This window comes from Euleptes europaea, chromosome 6 (assembly GCF_029931775.1).
Source record: "Euleptes europaea isolate rEulEur1 chromosome 6, rEulEur1.hap1, whole genome shotgun sequence".
Classification (NCBI taxonomy): domain Eukaryota; kingdom Metazoa; phylum Chordata; class Lepidosauria; order Squamata; family Sphaerodactylidae; genus Euleptes; species Euleptes europaea.
In genome coordinates this window covers 61351755-61371217 of record NC_079317.1, presented here as the reverse complement: position 1 = coordinate 61371217, position 19463 = coordinate 61351755, and the positions used below count along the sequence as shown (strand labels likewise).

Below are 19463 nucleotides of genomic sequence, written 5' to 3'. Positions count from 1 at the left end.
GCTGTGGAGAGGAAGGCACTGGCAAACCACCTCTGTTGGTTTGCAACCCTACTCATGCTTGGCACAAGTGATATGAGACAGAAGCAAAGGCACTTTGAAAGTTTGGTTGCCAACCTCCAGGTGAGGCCTGGAGTTCTCCTGGAATTACAACTGATCTACAGAGATCCATTCGCCCCTGTAGAAAATGGCAGTTTCAGAGGATGGGCTCTATGGCATCATATTCCTGTAGAGCTCCCTCCCCTCCCCAGACTCCAGGAAATTCCCAGCATTGACCTGGCAACCGTATTTGGAAGTATCTTGTGTGAAAAGGGGTCTTAAAGAATCTAGGGACCTCAAAGACGGATTGCCCACTTCCGATTTTCAGATGACTCACCTCCACACTTTTTGTCCTTGAGACAGGTCACCCTGCTGAAACTATTGTATTTTGCCCTTTTAGACTGCCAACTAGAGCTCCTTTTACCTCCAGGGAGCATGAGCTATCGGGAGGCAAGCATTTTCTTTTTGTCATAAGAAAAATGTAATTTGTGTCTAGACTTTGATTGCTGTTCCATTTCCCTTTGTTTTGGGATACAGTGTTGTTTTGCAGTGTGTTGCAGGGGATATTCATCTCTGAAGTTGGGCAATAAATTTTTAAGATATAACTTCTTTGTTGTGTGTGATCTTTGTCTTTACTTGAAGGAAATAAGCAGGGGGGAAATCCATTGTCCCCACGCAGAGTACAGCGGGAGAGCCTTGCTGCAAGGGAAGCAGCTGTGATGCAAAGGGATGGCCTGTTGCCACTTATGAATGATTAAACACTGAAGATCTGCCATTCAGCTCTGCAGAGCCAGAGTAGATGGGATGGAGAGAAACTAAGAGAGAAAAGGAGAGGAGCATGAAATGGCAGCACACAGCTGCAGAAGGGAGGAAGCAGTCTTGAAAATGACCCCTCCCCTTCTTTTTAAAGGACTGCATGTGGATGCCACAGTAAAAGAGCATGTGGTGACTAAAGTTTTTCCCACTAATTAAATAAAAATAATTTGGGTCGCAAGTTTTTCTTCTGTTTGTGCCCCTCTCAGCCTGTTACAGAGGTTGTCCTCTGCTGTGCAGCTCTTTCCTCAGGCGCCAGGTGCTTTTCGATTCATCAGAAGACTGGTTTTCGTGGGAGCTCCTAGAGCCAGAGGAATCCCCTGCAATTTAGAATCCTGTCTTAGGTACCAAGCCACAGTGTGTGCAGGGTCCATTGGGCCCGAATCCGAATTTTACTCCCCCCTATCTCCCCCTCCCCCTGTACCCCTCCCCTACCATGAGTCCAGTGGCGGTGGCTACTGCCCCCGAGCCCCACGTGGAGCCCAGAGGCGGTGGAGTTCTGCACCAGCCTGGCTGGCCACCAGGTAAGTGAGAGGGGAAGGGGAGATAGGGAGGAGTAAAATTTGGATTCAGTCTAATGAACCCTGCACACACTGTGGCTTGGTACGTAAGACAGGATTACATAGAGACAGCACTGTTCTAAATTGCAGGGGCTGATGTGGCCCGAATAACGCCCAAAAAAATTCAGCATGGTTCTGGATCCGGTTTTCGGCTCCCTTTAAATCGCCACCATTTTTTGAGGGGGAGGAAAACAACCAAAAAATACTGATAAGGTATTTTTTTTGGGGGGGGGGGGCTTCAATTCGGCTTTGCCAAATGCACATCCCTATTCATGAGCACTGTTTGGTAAGTACCCGTGACACTTTTGTAACCACACAGTATGTTGTTCAGCATGTGGAACTGTCTAACCATCACCCTTATTTACTAAAACAAAGTTAAAGATAAGGTTTCTTCATGATAATGTAGCCAGTTGCCTTTTGGGCTGCACAGAATATTCTTCTGTTTCACTTTCTGGCATGAATGCATTGCTTTTGTAGAGCCAAAACGTTCATAAAAACTGCCCTTACTGCCATTTTTCAGTGGTGTTGCAGCTATTGTTTCCTCTTGCTGCTGGTGCTGGGGTAGCATGGTGTACCTGTTGTCTTCCTCAAGTCCGCCGCCAATCAGGGCTCACACTCTGAACATGATGACAAGACAGTACCAATGCAACCAATCAGAGTAGGCTACATGATGCCAGAGAGGGCAAACAAAGATAATTTAGGGTGAGGACCTAGGCTGCCTGAATCATCAGTGCCCTCATTCTTTCACCCCATTTTCCCCAAATATCCCCACAGGTTTTCATAGAACTGTGCCCCTCAGTTCTGAGTGATGCTGGTGTTTCGTAGTTGCTCCTGCCCTTCACTGCAGGTCATCTCATAATAAGCCCCTACTTTTTTACCCTCTTGCTGTTTCCCATGCCACTTTTATCCTCTGGCCCATTGCCAGCACAGTCCACTTATTATCCCTGATCCTCTTCTCCTTTCGCCTCTCATTTCCTTCTCTGGGTGATCTTTTGCCACAAAATTCCAAATTCTTTGAAAACCAGATTATTTAAAGCTTTGAAAAAAATGAAAGAAAAAAAAGAGGAAAAATAGCAAATTTGCTTGATGGGATGCAGACTTTTATGTCTCTTTTGTGCATGGCCCGGGTCGTTTTTTCCTGGCACACAACACCTCATGTTCTGGTTACAAACAGCATCCTTGAAGGCTCAGTGTACTTGAAAATGAGTTGCAGGGATGTGATGTTACTAGTAGCTCTTCAGCATTTCTCTGCCACTGCACAAAGCATACCAATCTAGCCAATAAAAGTTTTCTAACAACCCTATTACAGAATAATGTCTACACAAAAGTGCCTGCTAAAGGACTAATTTGCCTGAGTAAATAATAATGGGCCCATCAGTAATTTATTTACTTCAGAGCGGACTCTTCCCAAGGTGTATAAGAAGTCAACTGCTGGGGGCTGCTTGTTTAATGTGCTTGGTCACTGGAAAGCTTGGCCACGTTATGGCCTGAACAGGGGGTGCTGTTGTCCATCTCCGACTGGAATTCATCAGCTGCTGAACAGTGAGAGACCCAAACTATGGCTTCCCAGGCTCTTCTTGGAACTCCTTTTTCCCCCCTTCCTGGCCAGGTGTGTAAAACCACCACATGGCATTCCAGGTACTGATGCATTGAATTGAAGATATCACCCACTCCATCTTATCTGCACTGAGGGTTTGCCTACAAGGGAACTTACTCTGCTCCTGGATGGACACTTGCTTAGCCTATAGCTAGATGTGAAAGAGACGGTCCCTGACAAATGTTGGTTTTGCACTGCAACTGCTTTGTAGATGGACTGGGCTTGCCTATACACAGCTGATGCTTCCCTGTAAGTATCTGCTGCATGGACTGCAAACAGTGCACACAACTGCTGTTGTGGGGCTTGCTGGGTTTGCATCTATTCAGCTGCTGCAAATAACACTGTTCCAAAGTACCTGAAAGTATTGGGAGGGGGGGTGCCGCTTCTCTTGCAGGGTTGCCAGCTCCATCCCTCTCTTGATGGCACAGATGATTTATAAGGCAGCACTCATTTTTCTGCAAGCCCAGAGGAGAGGCCACCAGACTCATTTTTCTGCTGACCTTTCACAGCCATTCCCACTTAAAATGGGTTTCCGTCTTCCAAGCTGCTGGGTGGGGGGGAGCACACTTCGTGAAGTGCCTCTAGCATGATGGCTGTGCACTGCAGCAATTGATGCTCTTGCTTTTTGAAAGGTTACTAAAGGAAAATTAACAGGAAACTGTGCAACACTCCTTCCCTACTTTCCCCCCCCCCATGAGTATATGATACCAACTCCTAATAGGGTTGCCAACTTCCAGGTACTAGCTGGAGATCTCCTGCTATTACAACTGATCTCCAACTGATAGAGATCAGTCCACCTGGAGAAAATCTGTTGTAAAACACCTTTAATCTGTTGGAAAATTAAGGTCTCTAAACTTAAAGAAATTATGGTCAAAAATAACATAGAGATCAGTTCACCTGGAGAAAATGGCTGCTTTGGCAATTGGACTCTATGGCATTGAAGTCCCTCCCCTCCCCAAACCCCATCCTCCTCAGGCTCCACCCCAAAAGCCTCCCGCTGGTGGCAAATAGGGACTTGGCAACCCTACCCACCCCAATGCCCATCCATCTCTCTGAGCTAACAGAGGTGGTCTCAGGGATGGTGCTGAGGATTCCTAGGCTGGTTGTTTTGAGGGACTTCATCATCTGTGCTGAAGCTACCTTGTTGTGACCTGCTCTGGATTTCATGGTCTTCATGAAAACCATGGGCCTATCTCAGGTAATAACAGGCCTCACGCACTGTGCAGGTCACACTCTTGATCTGGTGTTCAACTCTGGGCCGGAACAATGTGATCAGAAGATGGGAGGTGGGGAAGACAGGTAAAATCACTACTTGCTGGAGTTTAAACTTAGAGTGACGCCAAGACTCTGCAGGTGTAGCGGATCAATTAAGATAATCTTCCCCTGTGGCCTGATGGATCCAACTGATTTTCAGGTAGTGTTAGGGAATTTTCTTGCTGATATGATCAGTGCTCCTCTCCATGTCCTGGTTGACCTCTGGAATGAGGAAATGACCTGGGCAATTGACAGGATCACTCCTAGGCACCTCTCCCATTCTAAGAGCCTGGGCAGCTCCTTGATTTACTGAGGGGCTGCAGACAATGAAAAGACGATGGAGAAGGATAGAGTGGCAGTACAGAAACACTCAGGACAAACCTGACAAGGCATGGGATAGAGCTCATTTCAAAGCCTACTCCCTGGCACTTAGGCGGCGAAGCAACAATATTTGTCTGCTACTATTGCGTCCTCACAGCATAGACCTGTGGAACTCTTTCAGGTGTTCAGGGGCCTATTGAATTCAGGCCTATAGGAGGAGGTGAGCTGCACTGCAGTCCACTGTGATCTTTTTGCTACGAACATTGCAGATAAAATCTTTTACATCCATTCCAACTTGAACTCTACAATAGCAGTGACAGGATTATGTGGTCCCCAACTTGATTTGTCCAGTCGTGTGGGATACATTTTAGCTAGTCTGCTGTGAGGCTGTGGACAGAATTTGTGGAAGTTTACTTGCTTGTACAACCCTTGCCCCATCTGGCTGCTTAAATCTGCCAGGGTGGCCTGGCAGACTGGATCTGGAAGGCAGTAAAAGCCTCCCTGATAGAGCTGGTGGTTGCCCCTGCTTTGAAATGGGCAACCACCCCCTCTCTTAAAGAAACCTATTCCTAAAGAAACCTACTCTGGACCCAGGGGAGTTGAATAACTACTGTCCAGTACCAAATGTGCTGCCATTCTTGAGTAAGGTGATTGAACAAGGATGGCTGGGAAACTGTGAACCAAGTGCCTGAAGGCAGTTTTGAGATGGATGAGGGTCAACAAACTGAAACTTAATCCTGTCAAAATGGAGGTGCTAGTGCTACTGGGGAAAGGTATGACCCAGGAACTGTTCTGAATGGGGTTGCACTCTCCCTAACAGAGAGGGTTCATAGTTTGAGGGTGCTGCTGGTCATGGGCCTCCTGTTGGATAAACAGGTAGCAGCAGCAGCGAGGGGTGAGCCAGCTGCTGCCTTTCTTGGGTGAGACAGATCTTACCACTATGCACTGGTAATGTCTAGATTAGATTACTGCAATGCATTTTATGTGGGACTGTCCTTGAAGATTGACTGGAAGCTAAAGTTGGTACAAAATTCTGCGGCCAGAATGTTGACTGGAGTGAATTGTATCACTCCAGTCTTGTTCCATCTTCACTGGCTCCCAATTTGGAGGAAGAGGAAGAAGACGACTTAGGTTTTATATGCTGACTTTCTCTGCCACTTAAGGAAGAATTAAACCATCTTACAATCACCTTCCCTCCCCCTCCCCACAACAGACACCCTGTGAGGTAGGTGGGGCTGAAAGAGTTCAAAGACAGCTGTGACTAGCCCAAGGTCACCCAGTTGGTTTTGTGTGTAGGACTGGGGAAACCAACCTGGTTCACCTGATTAACATCTGCTGCTCATGTGGAAGAGTGGGTAATCACACCCAGTTCTCCAGATTAAAGTCCACCTCTCCAAACCACCGCTCTTCTTAACCACTACACCATGTTGGCTCTCTTGTACTGCTTGGGGCCAGTATAACTAAAGGACCACCTACTCCCATATAAATCTGTCCATCCGTTCTTTGGAGTCCCTGCTGTGGGTGCCCCGCCATCTGCAGCTAGGTGGGTGGCAGCCCGAGAAAGGGCCTTTTTGGTTGTGGCACTGGATCTCCATCCCCAGGATGATTCATCTGTCTCCCTCTATTGTTGCCTTCTGCCAGCAGGTGAAGACTTTTTTGCTTTGTTTATCATTCCCCCAATAATTGTTACTGGCCCTTCTTCCTAGTTGGTTTAATGTGTTGTGTGTTTATATGTTCTATTGCATTGTTTACATATTTCATATACACTTATATTTTAAATGTTGTTTTAATGTCTTGATGTTTTAGAGTTTTGATATTCACTTGCCTTAAAAATCCTATTTGGATGGAAAGACGGCAAAAATATTTTAAGCAAATAAATAAATAGCAGGTACCATCTCAGATGAAGCATTTCCACTTGAGTGGGAGAGAAGGAAGTATACCTCTACTTAGAAGGGGGCATATCAGCCATCAATGTAGCTTTTAAATATTTTTAATCTGCTGCCTACTTAACTAGCAGCACTTTTTGAGTTGATCAATTCATTTAACTGCTAGGTAATGAAAAAAAATCATCCCTATACAAAATTATTTTTATCCTGGCCTAGAAAAGCAGACGCTACAGTAAACTTGATGCCAAATGATTTCATATTCCATGTGTGTGGTAAGTGCTTCCGACTCATGGTGACCCTATGAATGAAAGTCCTCCAAAATCTCCTATCTTTGACAGCCTTGCTCAGATCTTGCAAATTGAAGGCTGTGGCTTCCTTTATTGAGTCAATCCATCTCTTGTTGGGTCTTCCTCTTTTCCTGCTGCCCTCAACTTTTCCTAGCATGACTGTCTTTTCCAGTGACTCTTGTCGTCTCATGACGTGACCAAAATACGACAGCCTCAGTTTAGTCATTTTAGCTTCTAGGGTCAGTTCAGGCTTGATTTGATCTATAACCCACTGATTTGTTTTTTTGGCAGTCCACAGAATCCGTAACACTCTCCCCCAACACCACATTTCAAAGGAATCTATTTTATTCCTATCAGCTTTCTTCACTGACCAGCTTTCACACCCATACATAGTAATAGGGAATACGATGGCATGAATTAATCTAGTCTTGGTGGCCAGTGACACATCCTTACACTTCAAAATATTTTCTAGCTCCTTCATGACTGCCCTTCCCAGTCTCAATCTCCTTCTGATTTCTTGGCTGCAAGTCTCCCTTTTGCTTGATGGTGGAGCCAAGGAATAGAAAGTCTTGAACAATTTCAATTTCCTCATTGTCAACCTTAAGGTTGTGTAATTCTCCTGTAGTCATTATTTTTGTTTTCTTGATGTTCAGCTGTAGTCCTGCTTTGGCACTTTTTCTTTTAACTTTCAGCAGTAGTCGTTTCAAATCTTCACTATTTTCTGCCAATAATGTAGTGTCATCAGCATATCTCAAATTATTAATGTTCCTCCCTCCAATTTTCACTCCACCTTCATCTAAATCTAATCCAGCTTTCCTAATTATATGTTCTGCATATAGATTGAAGAGATAGGGAGATAAAATACATCCTTGTCTGACACCTTTGCCAATTGGAAACCATTCCATTTCTCCATATTCTGTTCTAACTGTGGCCTCTTGTCCAGAGTACAGGTTGCGCATCAAAACGATCAGATGTAGTGGCACACCCATTTCCTTTAAAACCAGCCATAGCTTTTCATGATCCACAGTCAAAAGCTTGACTGTAATCTATGAAACACAAGCTGATTTTCTTCTGAAATTCTCTCGTATGCTCCAGTAACCAGCGTATATTTGCAATATGATCTCTAGTGCCTCTTCCTTTTCTGAAACCAGCTTGAACATCAGGCATTTCTCGTTCCATATATCATAGCAGCCTTTGCTGTAAGATTTTGAGCATCACTTTACTTGCATAAGAAATTAATGCGATGGTCCGATAGTTGCTGCAATCTTTGATGTCTCCTTTCCACCGGTCAAGTACTCATATTCCATACCTTAGGAAAAATTACAAGGTAGAACTTTTTGGAAGAGCCTTTGGCTGAATGTTGATTATATACTTGTCCTTTTAGTATAGGATGATGCCTTCGTTAGTTGTATATGGGGTTTTTATGACTGGAAACCACCTGGAACTTTTAAGAAAAGTGGCATAGAAATATAGCAAATAAACCTGAAGAAATATACCTTTCAACCAGTTTAAAAATGGCAGCACACATTGTGTATGTGGCGGGACAATGACACTGGATGATGTAGACCATAAGAACATAATGTGTAAGGCTGTGGAGGTTTATGCTTAACAGAAACACAGCCCTCCAAATGTAGCCCTCTTTAACTATGATTTTAAAAAAAATCTTCACATATGTGCTTTTTCCCTACACTTTCCACCGTTTTTCATGTAGCCATTGCCTTCTTTTCATCTGGCACCTCACAGGTTTTAATCCAGACAATTGCTCTTCCACTATCAGCCCCATGATTTACCACACGATGTAGTGCCTTTCCCTTATTCCAGTCTTCACCTCACTGGTCAAGTACTCACTTCTAATAACCGGCAACCATAGGTATGATTCTACATGGGTAACTCACTGCATGTCCATCAAACACTTAACACTTCAGAAGTAAACATATTGGTACCCACACTGCATAGATTGCATAGCTATAGTGTCCTCTTGGGAGCCAGTTCAGATGGCACATTCCTCTCTCCTCTCCTATTTAATACCTGTTAGGAATAAGGAAAGTTTAAACAACTGGAAAAACAAGCAGGGGCAGTAGATTTCAGTGGGAATGGACTCAATTTAATGTTTTTAAAGTGCAAACCTAAGAAGAGTTACACCCCTCTAAACCCATTAAGTTCATTTGACTTGGAAGCGTATAACTGTTCAGGGTTGTTCTGTAAGACTGGCAACCTTATTTGCATCTGTTTTAAAATCTCGGCCTTTCAAAGAAAACCAAGGGTCACATTGTAATTTTATATTTACTTGCCATGGCTTTTGTCATGGTGTTGTAGTTTGATAAGGCCACTGAGAATTAAGAACATAAGAAAAGCCCTGCTGGATCAGACCAAGGCCCATCAAGTGCAGCAGTCTGTTCACACAGTGGCCAACCAGATGACTCTGGGAAGCCCCCAAACAAGACGACTGCAGCAGCATTGTCCTGCCTTTGTTCCACAGCACCTAAGATAATAGGCATGCTCCTCTGATCCTGGAGAGAATAGGTATGCATCATGACTAGTATCGATTTTAACTACCGGTAGTAGCCATGAATACCCCTTTCCTCCATGAACATGTCCACTCCCCTCTTAAAGCCTTCCAAGTTGGCAGCCATCACCACATTTTGGGGCAGGGAGTTCCACAATTTAACTAAGCGATGCATGAAAAAATACTTCCTTTTATCTGTTTTGAATCTCTTACCCTCCACCTTCAGCAGATGACCCTGCGTTCTAGTATTAGGGGAGAGGGAGAAAATTATCGGAAATCCCTAGCTTTACTCACATAACTACAATATACAGAGTGGGTGAGAGTGGCTGTTAAACGAACTTAAATCTATATTATAAATACTCACATTATTTCTTTAAAATGATTTCAGTATCATATTATTTATTATCGTGTCTTCCCACAAATAACCCTGGGGATTGCATTTTGGAAGATACAGGGAATTTGTTAGTGTTCCATAGACCCACCATACAGCTACCATTTCTTTTCTTAAGATCTAAGCAGATTAGGGAGGGAAGATGGCATGGTATAGCCCAGTCTTGTCAGTTCTCAGAAGCTAAGCAGGGTTAGTATTTGGATGGGAGACCACTAAAGAAGACTCTGCAGAGGAAGGCAATGGTAAACCACCTCTGCCTCTCACTTGCCTTGAAAGCCCCTTGATGGGGTCACCATAAGTCAGTTGCAACTTGCCGGCATTTATGTATGTAAGCAGGTTAAAAAATCCAGTTTAAATATGTGTTGTGAATGTGGCCCTAAGGTTCTGGCAAAGATTCAGCCAATCAATTGTTGAACGCTGAAAGCACTATGATTGGGAAGATGTAAAGCAACTACTGAATGCAAAGATTAACTGGGCTTTCAAGAGTGAGGGAATAAACCAGGCAAACAGCAGATGGGTTTTTTAAAAAAGAAAATTAACATATGAAGCTGCCTTGAGTTGAATCATTGGGCTGTCTATCCCAGTATCTTCTGACTGGCAACAATTCTGCAAGGTCTCAGACACGAGTCTTCTCCAGCCCTGCAACATCAGTGATCCTTTTAACTAGGAATTCTGGGGCTGAACATGGGATCTTATACAGGTGGATATATGCTATACCACTGAGCTACAGGACCTCCTCTGGTATGCTTGAATACTCCAGCCAAACAAAAGTTTGTAGTGGTGGTGGGAGAGACCATACTTAAGCAAACTGAGGTTGGTGAACGCTCATGTTTTGACTTAATTACAGTAATTCTATTTTATTACATATCAAAATGGCAGGAAATTAAAATCCATACTACTCTCTCCCTGGTATGACCACTGCTTTTCCATGTGGTCACTTGCAGTCAGATAATACACTTGCACTACCCATCATTCTTCCTGCCTCTATACATGGGCCTTTGAAGATGAAACTACCTGCTGTCCCATTCCACTCCACCAGATACAATGTTTGCCACATCAGTTAAAGGGCTTCATATCTGTCCTGGGTAGCAGTAAAGGGTCATTGAGACTGGCCTGGTGAATGTCACCCCCCAGGAACAATTGATTTTATTGAATTCTTTATTTGCAGAAAACACAGAGATAAAGCATTAAAGGTCTGTTGTTGCTGTTCAGCAAACCATTTTTTTTTCTTTTTGGCACAAAGAAATGTCATAGGTGTTACTAAACAAACCATGGATCAGCGACCAGCCTGATAACATGACTCAAACAGACATATCAAAACAAGATTAAAAACAAGGAGATATTCCACATTCAGCTAACAGTAAAACCTGCTCATAATCAGGAAGAGTTAGGCGGGAAGTGACAACACTATTCATAAATTAGACATATATATATATGTATATATTTATAGTTACCTCTTACATGGTAAAAGTAAACAGTGCAAAAGTATAGTCCCCCAGGCACCTTTCATGGTGGAAAGCCTGAGGGTTACTTTTTTTCCTTTTATACATTGTTGTGTGAGTGTGACTTGTAAACATTGCTACCCATCCACAGTTTGCTTCTTTAATTTGCTTTTAATACTCATATTCCATACCATGGTCTGAGAGGAGATGCGTTCTTCACGTTAACTCTTTTTTGAGTTTCCCATTCAAGAATTAGTGCAAATTTCAAAGAATAAATGGGGAAAGGGAAAGTAAGGCAACAGTTAGGAAATGGCTCGTATCAGATTTAAAATACGAAACCCTAATGTTTGTGTTACCAGAAGGGCAAGAAGTCCCTTTCTTCCACCAGGCTGATGGAAAGGTTCTTTAACTCCTCCTCAGAGGACACCAGTTTATAACCTAGTTGTACCAACACCTGCTGGCAGGCTTTCTGCGTGAACGCCACAATTTCATAGGAAAGGCGGAACCGCCACTTCTCAGCTGTTGCTGCTGAGTTTCGGACTGTCCCATACTTATGTTTGGCTGCAGATCTGTCTCCTCTTGTGTTGTTCTGTATCCATCGTTCCACATTGCTGTCCATGGGGATGCCCAGGAATTCATACATCTCCTCTGTCTTTTTCAAGGGATTCCTGGCCAGGTCTTCATACCTAATTAGCATGTATTTGCCCTTGAGCCATGATGGCCTGTTTAGTCCAGTGGAAACAGAGTTCAAGAAGTCCTCACAGACCATAGTGAGCTGCGTCACATCCAGGTTATATGGTTTCCTGCCCGTGCCATCCCAGATCCGCCAAAGCCTGTAGGCATCTCGAAATGTCTCACTCCTAGAGGCAAGGATGCCCCTGGGGTCCCTCACCAGTTGTATGATTTTCAGGTTGAGCCTGGGATCCTCTACCAAGGCCCGAAGGTCACTGACCTCGGGCACCCGCACAGTTTTGATAGCAACATGGCCATGATCTTTGCATGACTCTGTTGCCAGTGTTAGGTTCAAAGTGCCACATTTTTTCGCACAGTCTCCTTCCTCCAACGGAATATCAATGGTTGTCAGTGCCTCACAAACTGGTGGGGAGCACAGAGCCTTGCTGGCTCCCCGGCGGAACAGCCTGTCTGTTGTATGATTCACTGGCGGGGGCTTAATGTAATTTTCCAAGAAGTAGAGGTCACAGTCATAGAGGCTCCTCAACAAGTCTCGGCCAGCTCCCAGCATGATCCGCCTGTCTGTGGAGCCCTTGGCCTGTGTCAGCTTTGGGATCAAGGTGTACTGGACATGGTAGAGGGGTTCAAATAAATAGAAGACATCAAAATGTTGGTTAAAGAGCTGCCCGACAAAAGAGGAGCCACTTCTGGTCGTGGCCAAGATGAGGACATGTGTCTTCTTGGAAAGATTATATGCAAAGGTGGGGCTTTCATCACAAAGTCTGTCTGCTGATTCAGTGTCCTGATTCAAGCTGCAGTTCATTGGGTTGGGTACAGGGCAGCTGTGGAAGGACTTGGTTGTGAAGGTGCGGATGGCTGTGTACTGGATAGCAATAGAGGCCACAGCAAGTAAGAGGACAGCCTTCCAGGAACATTGCATGGCTGGTCACCTTCATGGAGATTCTTCACAGGTTGCTTTAGTATCTGCAACACAAGAGAATCAGCCTAGTTAAATATAATACTGATAGATTACCTATTCTATAATAGAAATTAATTGTGGAACATCATTTGAAGCAGGGAAAGAAGCATTGTTGGAGCACAAGCTTCCTCCAAGCTGTTTCACACACAGAGGTGGATTAGGGTATGAAAAATATTCTGCAACCTGGAAGCAGAAGACATACATGGGCAGCATTTTTTGGATTTAAGTATTTTATAATATGTTCCAATTTTAAAAGTTGGATTTTGTAGAATTATACTTGGGGGGGGGGTAAATGCTAGGGATTTGTGGGGAACGGGGAGAATACGTTTCACAGGCAGGGCAACTCCTCATGGCCAGAGGGTCCCACTGTGGTGCAATGGTTGGTATATCAATTAGACCTAAGAGATCCAAATTCAAATCCTCATGCAGCCATAACACTTAGCGACCTGGACCATTCAACACCTCATAGGGCTGTTGTGAAGATAAAATGCACGAGAACCCCCACCCCCTCTGTATGCACCCCAAGTTTCTTGCAAGGCCCGATAATGTTTCTTTGTTTATATATAATTTTAAGTATGCACAAGGAAAAAGGAAAGAAGGTTATGAGAGCTACAGAAATCCTGCCCTGTGATTGCTGAAAAATCCACTCTGGTCTCACATCCTTCCAGAGGCTTTTAGCAGATGCCACCCATGAACTTCCAAATTGTTTCTTTTTTTTCTCTCATAACTTTAAGACACAAAAAATAGTAGCGTCTTCATTTTAGAAAATCCTCAGAAGCTTGCTGCTTCTCTTAATTTGGGATGTGATCATTTTTTCCCTTTAATCTAGCCATCTCCCTGCCTAAAATGTTACTAAGTTTGCCCATAGCTTGAACCTGAAATGCCTCTTTATCTACAGAGCCACATGGCAGTTCAAGAATCGCCTAGGCTATAGGAGCAGGAGACTAAAAGGGATGGGTTAAATGGCCTGAAGAGTGTTGATAACAAGAGGCACAATGGGATATGCAAGTGAAACGGCACACCAGCATAAATACACAAGCATTTCTTGTGCTTTGTATGTGAAACTGGGAATAACTTGAATCTTTCCTTTGCTTGTGAACCACACACACACACACATACTCTGTACGGAGAATGTTAACATGACAAGCACATTCATAATCTACAAAATAGACATGTCTTAATTCAGGTAATCAATAAATAAATCAAGCATATATAGAGGGCTTGCTATCCTAATACTCTCTTTCTGTCTAGTGCAGAGATCTTGGAGCAATAACATATCCTTTGTCACTGTTACAGGTAGTTAAGGAGAAGAGGGGAAATAACTCAGTCTTAGTTACCAGTTCCACCTTCTTAGGGCTATATGAACTTAGCTAATACACAAGCTAGGAGCCCCGTGGCACAGAATGGTAAGCAGCAGCACTGCAGTACAAGCTCTACTCATTACCTGAGTTCAATCCCAACAGAAGTTTCAGGTAGCCAGCTCACGGTTGACTCAGCCTTCCATCCTTCTGAGGTCATAGAATCATAGAATCATAGAGTTCGGACCACCAGGGCCATCAAGTCCAACCCCCTGCACAATGCATGAAATTCACAACTACCTCCCCACTCCAAACCCCTAGTGACCAGAAGATGGCCAAGATGCCCTCCCTCTCATCATCTGCCTAAGGTCACAGAATCAGCATTGCTGACAGATGGCCAATAGCAGCTGCACGGGCAATCTGAATTGGGCCCGTTTTAGCCAGCTGTACGTTTTCACCACTTACAGTCCATTCCTGAGCTGAGGTGTACGGGGACGGCAGGGAAGAGTCACAGTGGCGCCTCTTCCTAAGCCGTTTCCCCGACGCCATTAAACAAAAAAAGCCGTTTTGCAGCTTTTTTTTGTTTAACTGGGGCTTTTCGCCCCATTGAAAACAGAGAGGCTGCGCCGGCTAAATAGCAGCCTAAATAGCAGGTGCAGCAACACTGTTCCGGCCGCTGGTGCAAGTGGCCGAAAGTGGTGATGAAGCCAAGTGGTGGCTCCTCCCCCCGCCCCGCCCTGGAACGCACCCCTGTCCCTGCTTGGCCTCTCTACGCCGTTGCCGGCGCCACGGAGAGGCCACGCCGGTGGAGGGGGGAGGTGCAGTCCCGCGGCACTCAGTTGCCGCCGGGACTGGCCTCGCCGCCGGCATGTAAACGTGTGATTACACGCATTTATGCCGGCAGCGAGGTCACACCACCTCCTAACAACTTTCAGCCCCATTCTCAGGAATCGGCTGTTATGATACCTCACAGCCTAGTTCTAGAAAACACCATGCCAACGCAGATCATAAGATCCAGTATGGAGGACAAAACCAAAGCACAAGTTGACAAGTCCTGTCCATGTGAGGAGGCAGCCCTTTCATCATTATTCATACATTTTGACCCCAGTCTTGCTTCAAGGACCTCAAGGTCATTCTCATATTTTATCTTCACAAAATCCTGTGAGATCAATGAGGCTTAGAGTTAGCAAGCAGTTCAAGGTGACCCCATGACTGAACCCAGGTCTAAGTCTAAACACCCTGCCCACTACATCACATTGGGTGGCTCTTTGCATTGCCAAGAAACTTAACCCCATACACTTGGGGTTATGCAGCTGTGTCGACAGCTGTGAGGGGGAAGATGCCCACAATAGTCCAGATCCTAGTTTTCCGTTCAGTGGACCAGGAACTAGGAAGAGGGGAACAGTGTTGCTCCCTAGCAAACGGGGCTGCAGCACACACAAAATGTGTCAGGGGTACTCATAACATGTTTTCAAATAACAAGTCTTCTGCAGCAGCATGCTGGCCAGGCAGGTGGGGCTGGCTTTCACACCCTGACAAAAAACAAACAAACAAAAAACAAGCAGTGGCAAACAGATTTGGTGCTGTCAATGTCTGAAACTGCCTTCAGAGGAACTACACAGCAAGTGGTGTGGGAGCAGGACATCTGCGTCCCGCTATCAAAACAGGAAGCTTTTGCTGCTGCAGTGAAAAAGAAATTGCTGTTTCCACAACTGCAGTGAAAGCTTACAGGGCTGGGCTGCTAGGCTTTAGAGGCTGAACACAAAATGCTGACAGCAAGTGCCAGGCAAATCCCAGATTAATTTACCCAAATATTTTTACACTGCCCCTGCTGTGAGCATGCCCCTTGAGAAGGGCTCTCCTCAGCCCACTGTTTACCGCTTTCTCATTCTTCATACAGAAGCCATTCCCCGCTGCCACCCACAAAAGCTCATACAGAGTCTATGATCCACAGTAGCTGCTGTGAGAGTTGCTTGAATGAAAACACCCAAACATTTTATTTTATCAGCATAATTCATGCACGCACAAATCCTGTCTCTGCATAGCAGGCTCCCCTTCACCCCTTGCTGCCCATTAAGGCCTAACACCACCCACTTCTAATGGGAGAGAAAGAGCAGGCGCTGACAGGCAGTATGGCGAGGAGATTTCTGGAGCTGAAAACATCTCAGCACACAGTGCAGCAGGAGGGAGCCGGATTGGCTAGGGGTGTGTTAGTATGCAGGGCCTGTTCAGCAACCTCAAAGCTCCTGTGGCTTTAGCATATTAAAATTCCTGATGGGGCTGGAAAAGCACAAAGTTCCCCGGTAATTTTTCCCAAGAGAGGACTGCTGTTGGCAGGCTGTGGTGTGCCTTAAAGCAGAGGGAAGGGGGAGAGGTTGTGAGCCTCGGCTGTGTGAGTTATATAAGGACGAGGCGAGACTGCTTTCTTGCGAGCCCAGAGGCTGGTCTGAGCCACCAGTGTTTTTATTTATCAGATGCCATCCCAACTCCAATAAGTTGGTGAGAGCATCAGGTATTTTTTTCTCTAGAGGAATGCATATATTAGGCAGCGCAAGATAAGAAACAGATGTTACTCGCAAAGCTGGATAGCAAGGTTAACCCAGGCCAATCCAACTCTGGCTGGCCAGCAGTCAGGCTAAAGTTGGTGGCCTCAGAATTAAGCTCATTCCAGCAGGTACATCCCAAAGCTACACTTGTAACCAGACACCTTACTCATTCCCCAGATAGGGAATTAAGGACCAAATCACTATTGAAATAGCACTGTCAACATAGAGGATCTCTGAATGCTAACAAAAAAGAAGACAAATTACTACCCAATCTAAGTTTTTACAGAAATGAGGGAGGCAGGACAAGTGATGTCAGCTCTTGTACTTGAACAATCTGGATAAAATGTGATAATTTTAAAAAACAGGTTTCCAGAATCCAAATCAGATTTTTAAAGTGAGACTTTAGTAATACTTCGTGTCCTTTAAAATTACTTAGTTTGAATTGGCAGCAATGTAAAAAAAAAATCAAGTCCATATTTATAATCTCTTAAAACTGATTCCATCTTCTATTAAATCTGCTTTTCTATGTAAAACAACAAACCAGAATAAAAGAGTGACTTGTGAAGTTAAGCATTATAAATATGACGCATTAGGACATATATTGCATTTATGACTTCCATTTATTACTAACTTGGACTGTCAATCACACAGCAGCAGCAGTTACTTTTCATGTCATACAGAAACCCTGTCCTGCCCATTAACTGCCAACTGTTGCTGCTGGAAACTTCTGGGCACTTCAAATATTTGGAGTAGCAGCTAATCAGTATGAATTCTTATTTAGGAAGTACATAAAATAGAAATCTGGCAACTTTATTTTAATCTAGTCAACCCACACATCTGGAACACACATCTTCATTGTTCAACAACCTTCTGTGCCTACACCCTCATGTCTAGTTGCTCACCTGAGAGAAGAAGGAGAAAAGGAAGGAGGGCGGGAGAGAGAGAGCTACCTGTTAGGAGACAGACTTTAGTACCAAGTAACCATCTAAACTTGGAGATGAGCCCTCCCAAGCAAAGAGGCAGAGGAAAAAGTAGGCGTAAATTTGGAACAGACAACGGGAGAAACAGACAGGGACAACAGCTTATTCATCACCTTGCTCTCTCTGGGGATCTGATATGAAATGGTGGATGTGTTGCCTAGTAGGAGAAGCTCTTCACCTCCCCTGTCATCCATCCATCCATCAATCTCTATAGTATTACGAACTCTGATTTGATGTTTGCTGTGTTGGGGACCATGAGTTGGGTGGAAAGCAGCACAAAAATGTTTTAAAATACATAAAAACTTTACAAACTTCATTCAGCTCCTCCACTTCAGAAGACCACCTCAGACGAAGGCTAACATTTTGGAATGCTCCCATATTAAAAAAAAAAAAAAAAGCAAAGGGAGAAGGTAGGACCTTTCTCCCAGATGTGCTCATTTTCTATTTACATTTTAATGCAAAGGAACATTCAGTGCTGAATCTACCCACTGAAATCTGAAGTAGGAGTGTGCATATCGATATGCCAAATTTTAACACCCCTGAAAAATAACCTTTTAGTATTTTTCAAGGGGGGGGGGGTTACTGGCAAAAACTGTGGCCAAAAAAAGGGTGCCAAAAAGCAGAACCGAGTAATGCTGAATTTATTTGACACTATTCGGGCAGCTTCTGCCCCGCCAACCCCCCTTCCCTACCATTTCCTCCTTCCTTCCACCCCCCTTACTAGCCTGTTTGCTGACTCCAGAGAAGGTGGGTGGCGTGGATAGGAACACCCTGCCTCCTCCAATTTGCTTGCCAGATCGGGCCTCCATGGAAGCCTGATCCAGCCTGCAGCTTGGAGGGGGAGGCGGGAGCGTTCCTACTAGCCCGCCGCATGCGCGCACTGACTCCACTGACTGAGGTTAGGAACGCTCCTGCCTCCCTCTCCAAGCAGCATGCCAGATGCCCTCCTTCCTGGGGAGGCCTGATCTGGCATGCAGCTTGGAGAGGGAGGCAGGAGCGTTCCTACTAGCCCAGCTGCATGCGGGATGAGTGGAGTCGGAGCCCGCAAGCAGTCAGGGCTAGGAACGATCCCCCCTTGCTGATTTTTTTTGGCATTTGATAGCATCATAGAGTTGGAAGGGACCACCAGGGTCATCTAGTCCAACCCCCAGCACAATGCAGGAAACTCACAACTACCTCCCCCACACACACCCAGTGACCCCTACTCCATGCCCAGAAGATGGCCAAGGTGCCCTCCCTCTCATGAACTGCCTAAGGTCATAGAATCAGCATTGCTGACAGATGGCCATCTAGTCTCTGCTTAAAAACCTCCAGGGAAGGAGCGCTTACCACCTCTTGGGGAAGCCTGTTCGGGTTCGGATTCAATCTTAAAAAAATTGGAAAATCTGGGTTTTCTGGATTTTTCAAAAATTTCAGGTTTAACTGAGCCAAACCCCCCAAAAGCCGGAATAAATCAGGTCACACCCGTAGTCTGAAGTGATGTGGTTCATTTTGCCACCTTATTCCCCACGTGTTTATGAACCACACCTTAGTCTACTCAGATGACCAGTTTTCCAACAACCGGGGGAGTTGCTGAATTTTATTGTGAGGAGATGGAAGGGAGACCGATCATTAGTCTTACTGTTCTTGGCAAGATGGGAGGTGAAACAGAACAGAGTCAAGAGCTCACAGGTCCTCAGCATGGCGCCTAGTCAGCCCAAGCATTTTGTGCATGTGTATAGTTTGCTGAATTTTGTTCTTTAGCAGAGAGCTCTTCCCTGCCCTCTGGTGGTTGTCCTCCATACTGGTTATCTTCTAAAAGGTTTGGAACTTTCCATCCTGTGCTTATATAGGTGTTTATCTAGGTGTAAATTCAATGTTTGTTTATACAGTGAAAAAGAAAAGGGGGCATACTA

At 44.8% G+C, this 19463-nt stretch overlaps 1 protein-coding gene across 1 annotated transcript; it reads right to left on the bottom strand.

Annotated features, from left to right (window-relative positions):
- Positions 1–11329: 11329 nt before the first annotated feature.
- Positions 11330–12745, bottom strand: CHST1 (carbohydrate sulfotransferase 1). The gene has a single exon (XM_056851087.1). It carries the CDS (start codon positions 12703–12705, stop codon positions 11446–11448), a length of 1260 nt encoding a protein of 419 aa, XP_056707065.1. The 5' UTR covers positions 12706–12745; the 3' UTR covers positions 11330–11445.
- Positions 12746–19463: the final 6718 nt, after the last annotated feature.

Bases quoted from the DNA above. Each gene is read 5' to 3' on its own strand.
- CHST1 (XM_056851087.1), bottom strand. From the start codon at position 12,705: ATGCAATGTTCCTGGAAGGCTGTCCTCTTACTTGCTGTGGCCTCTATT.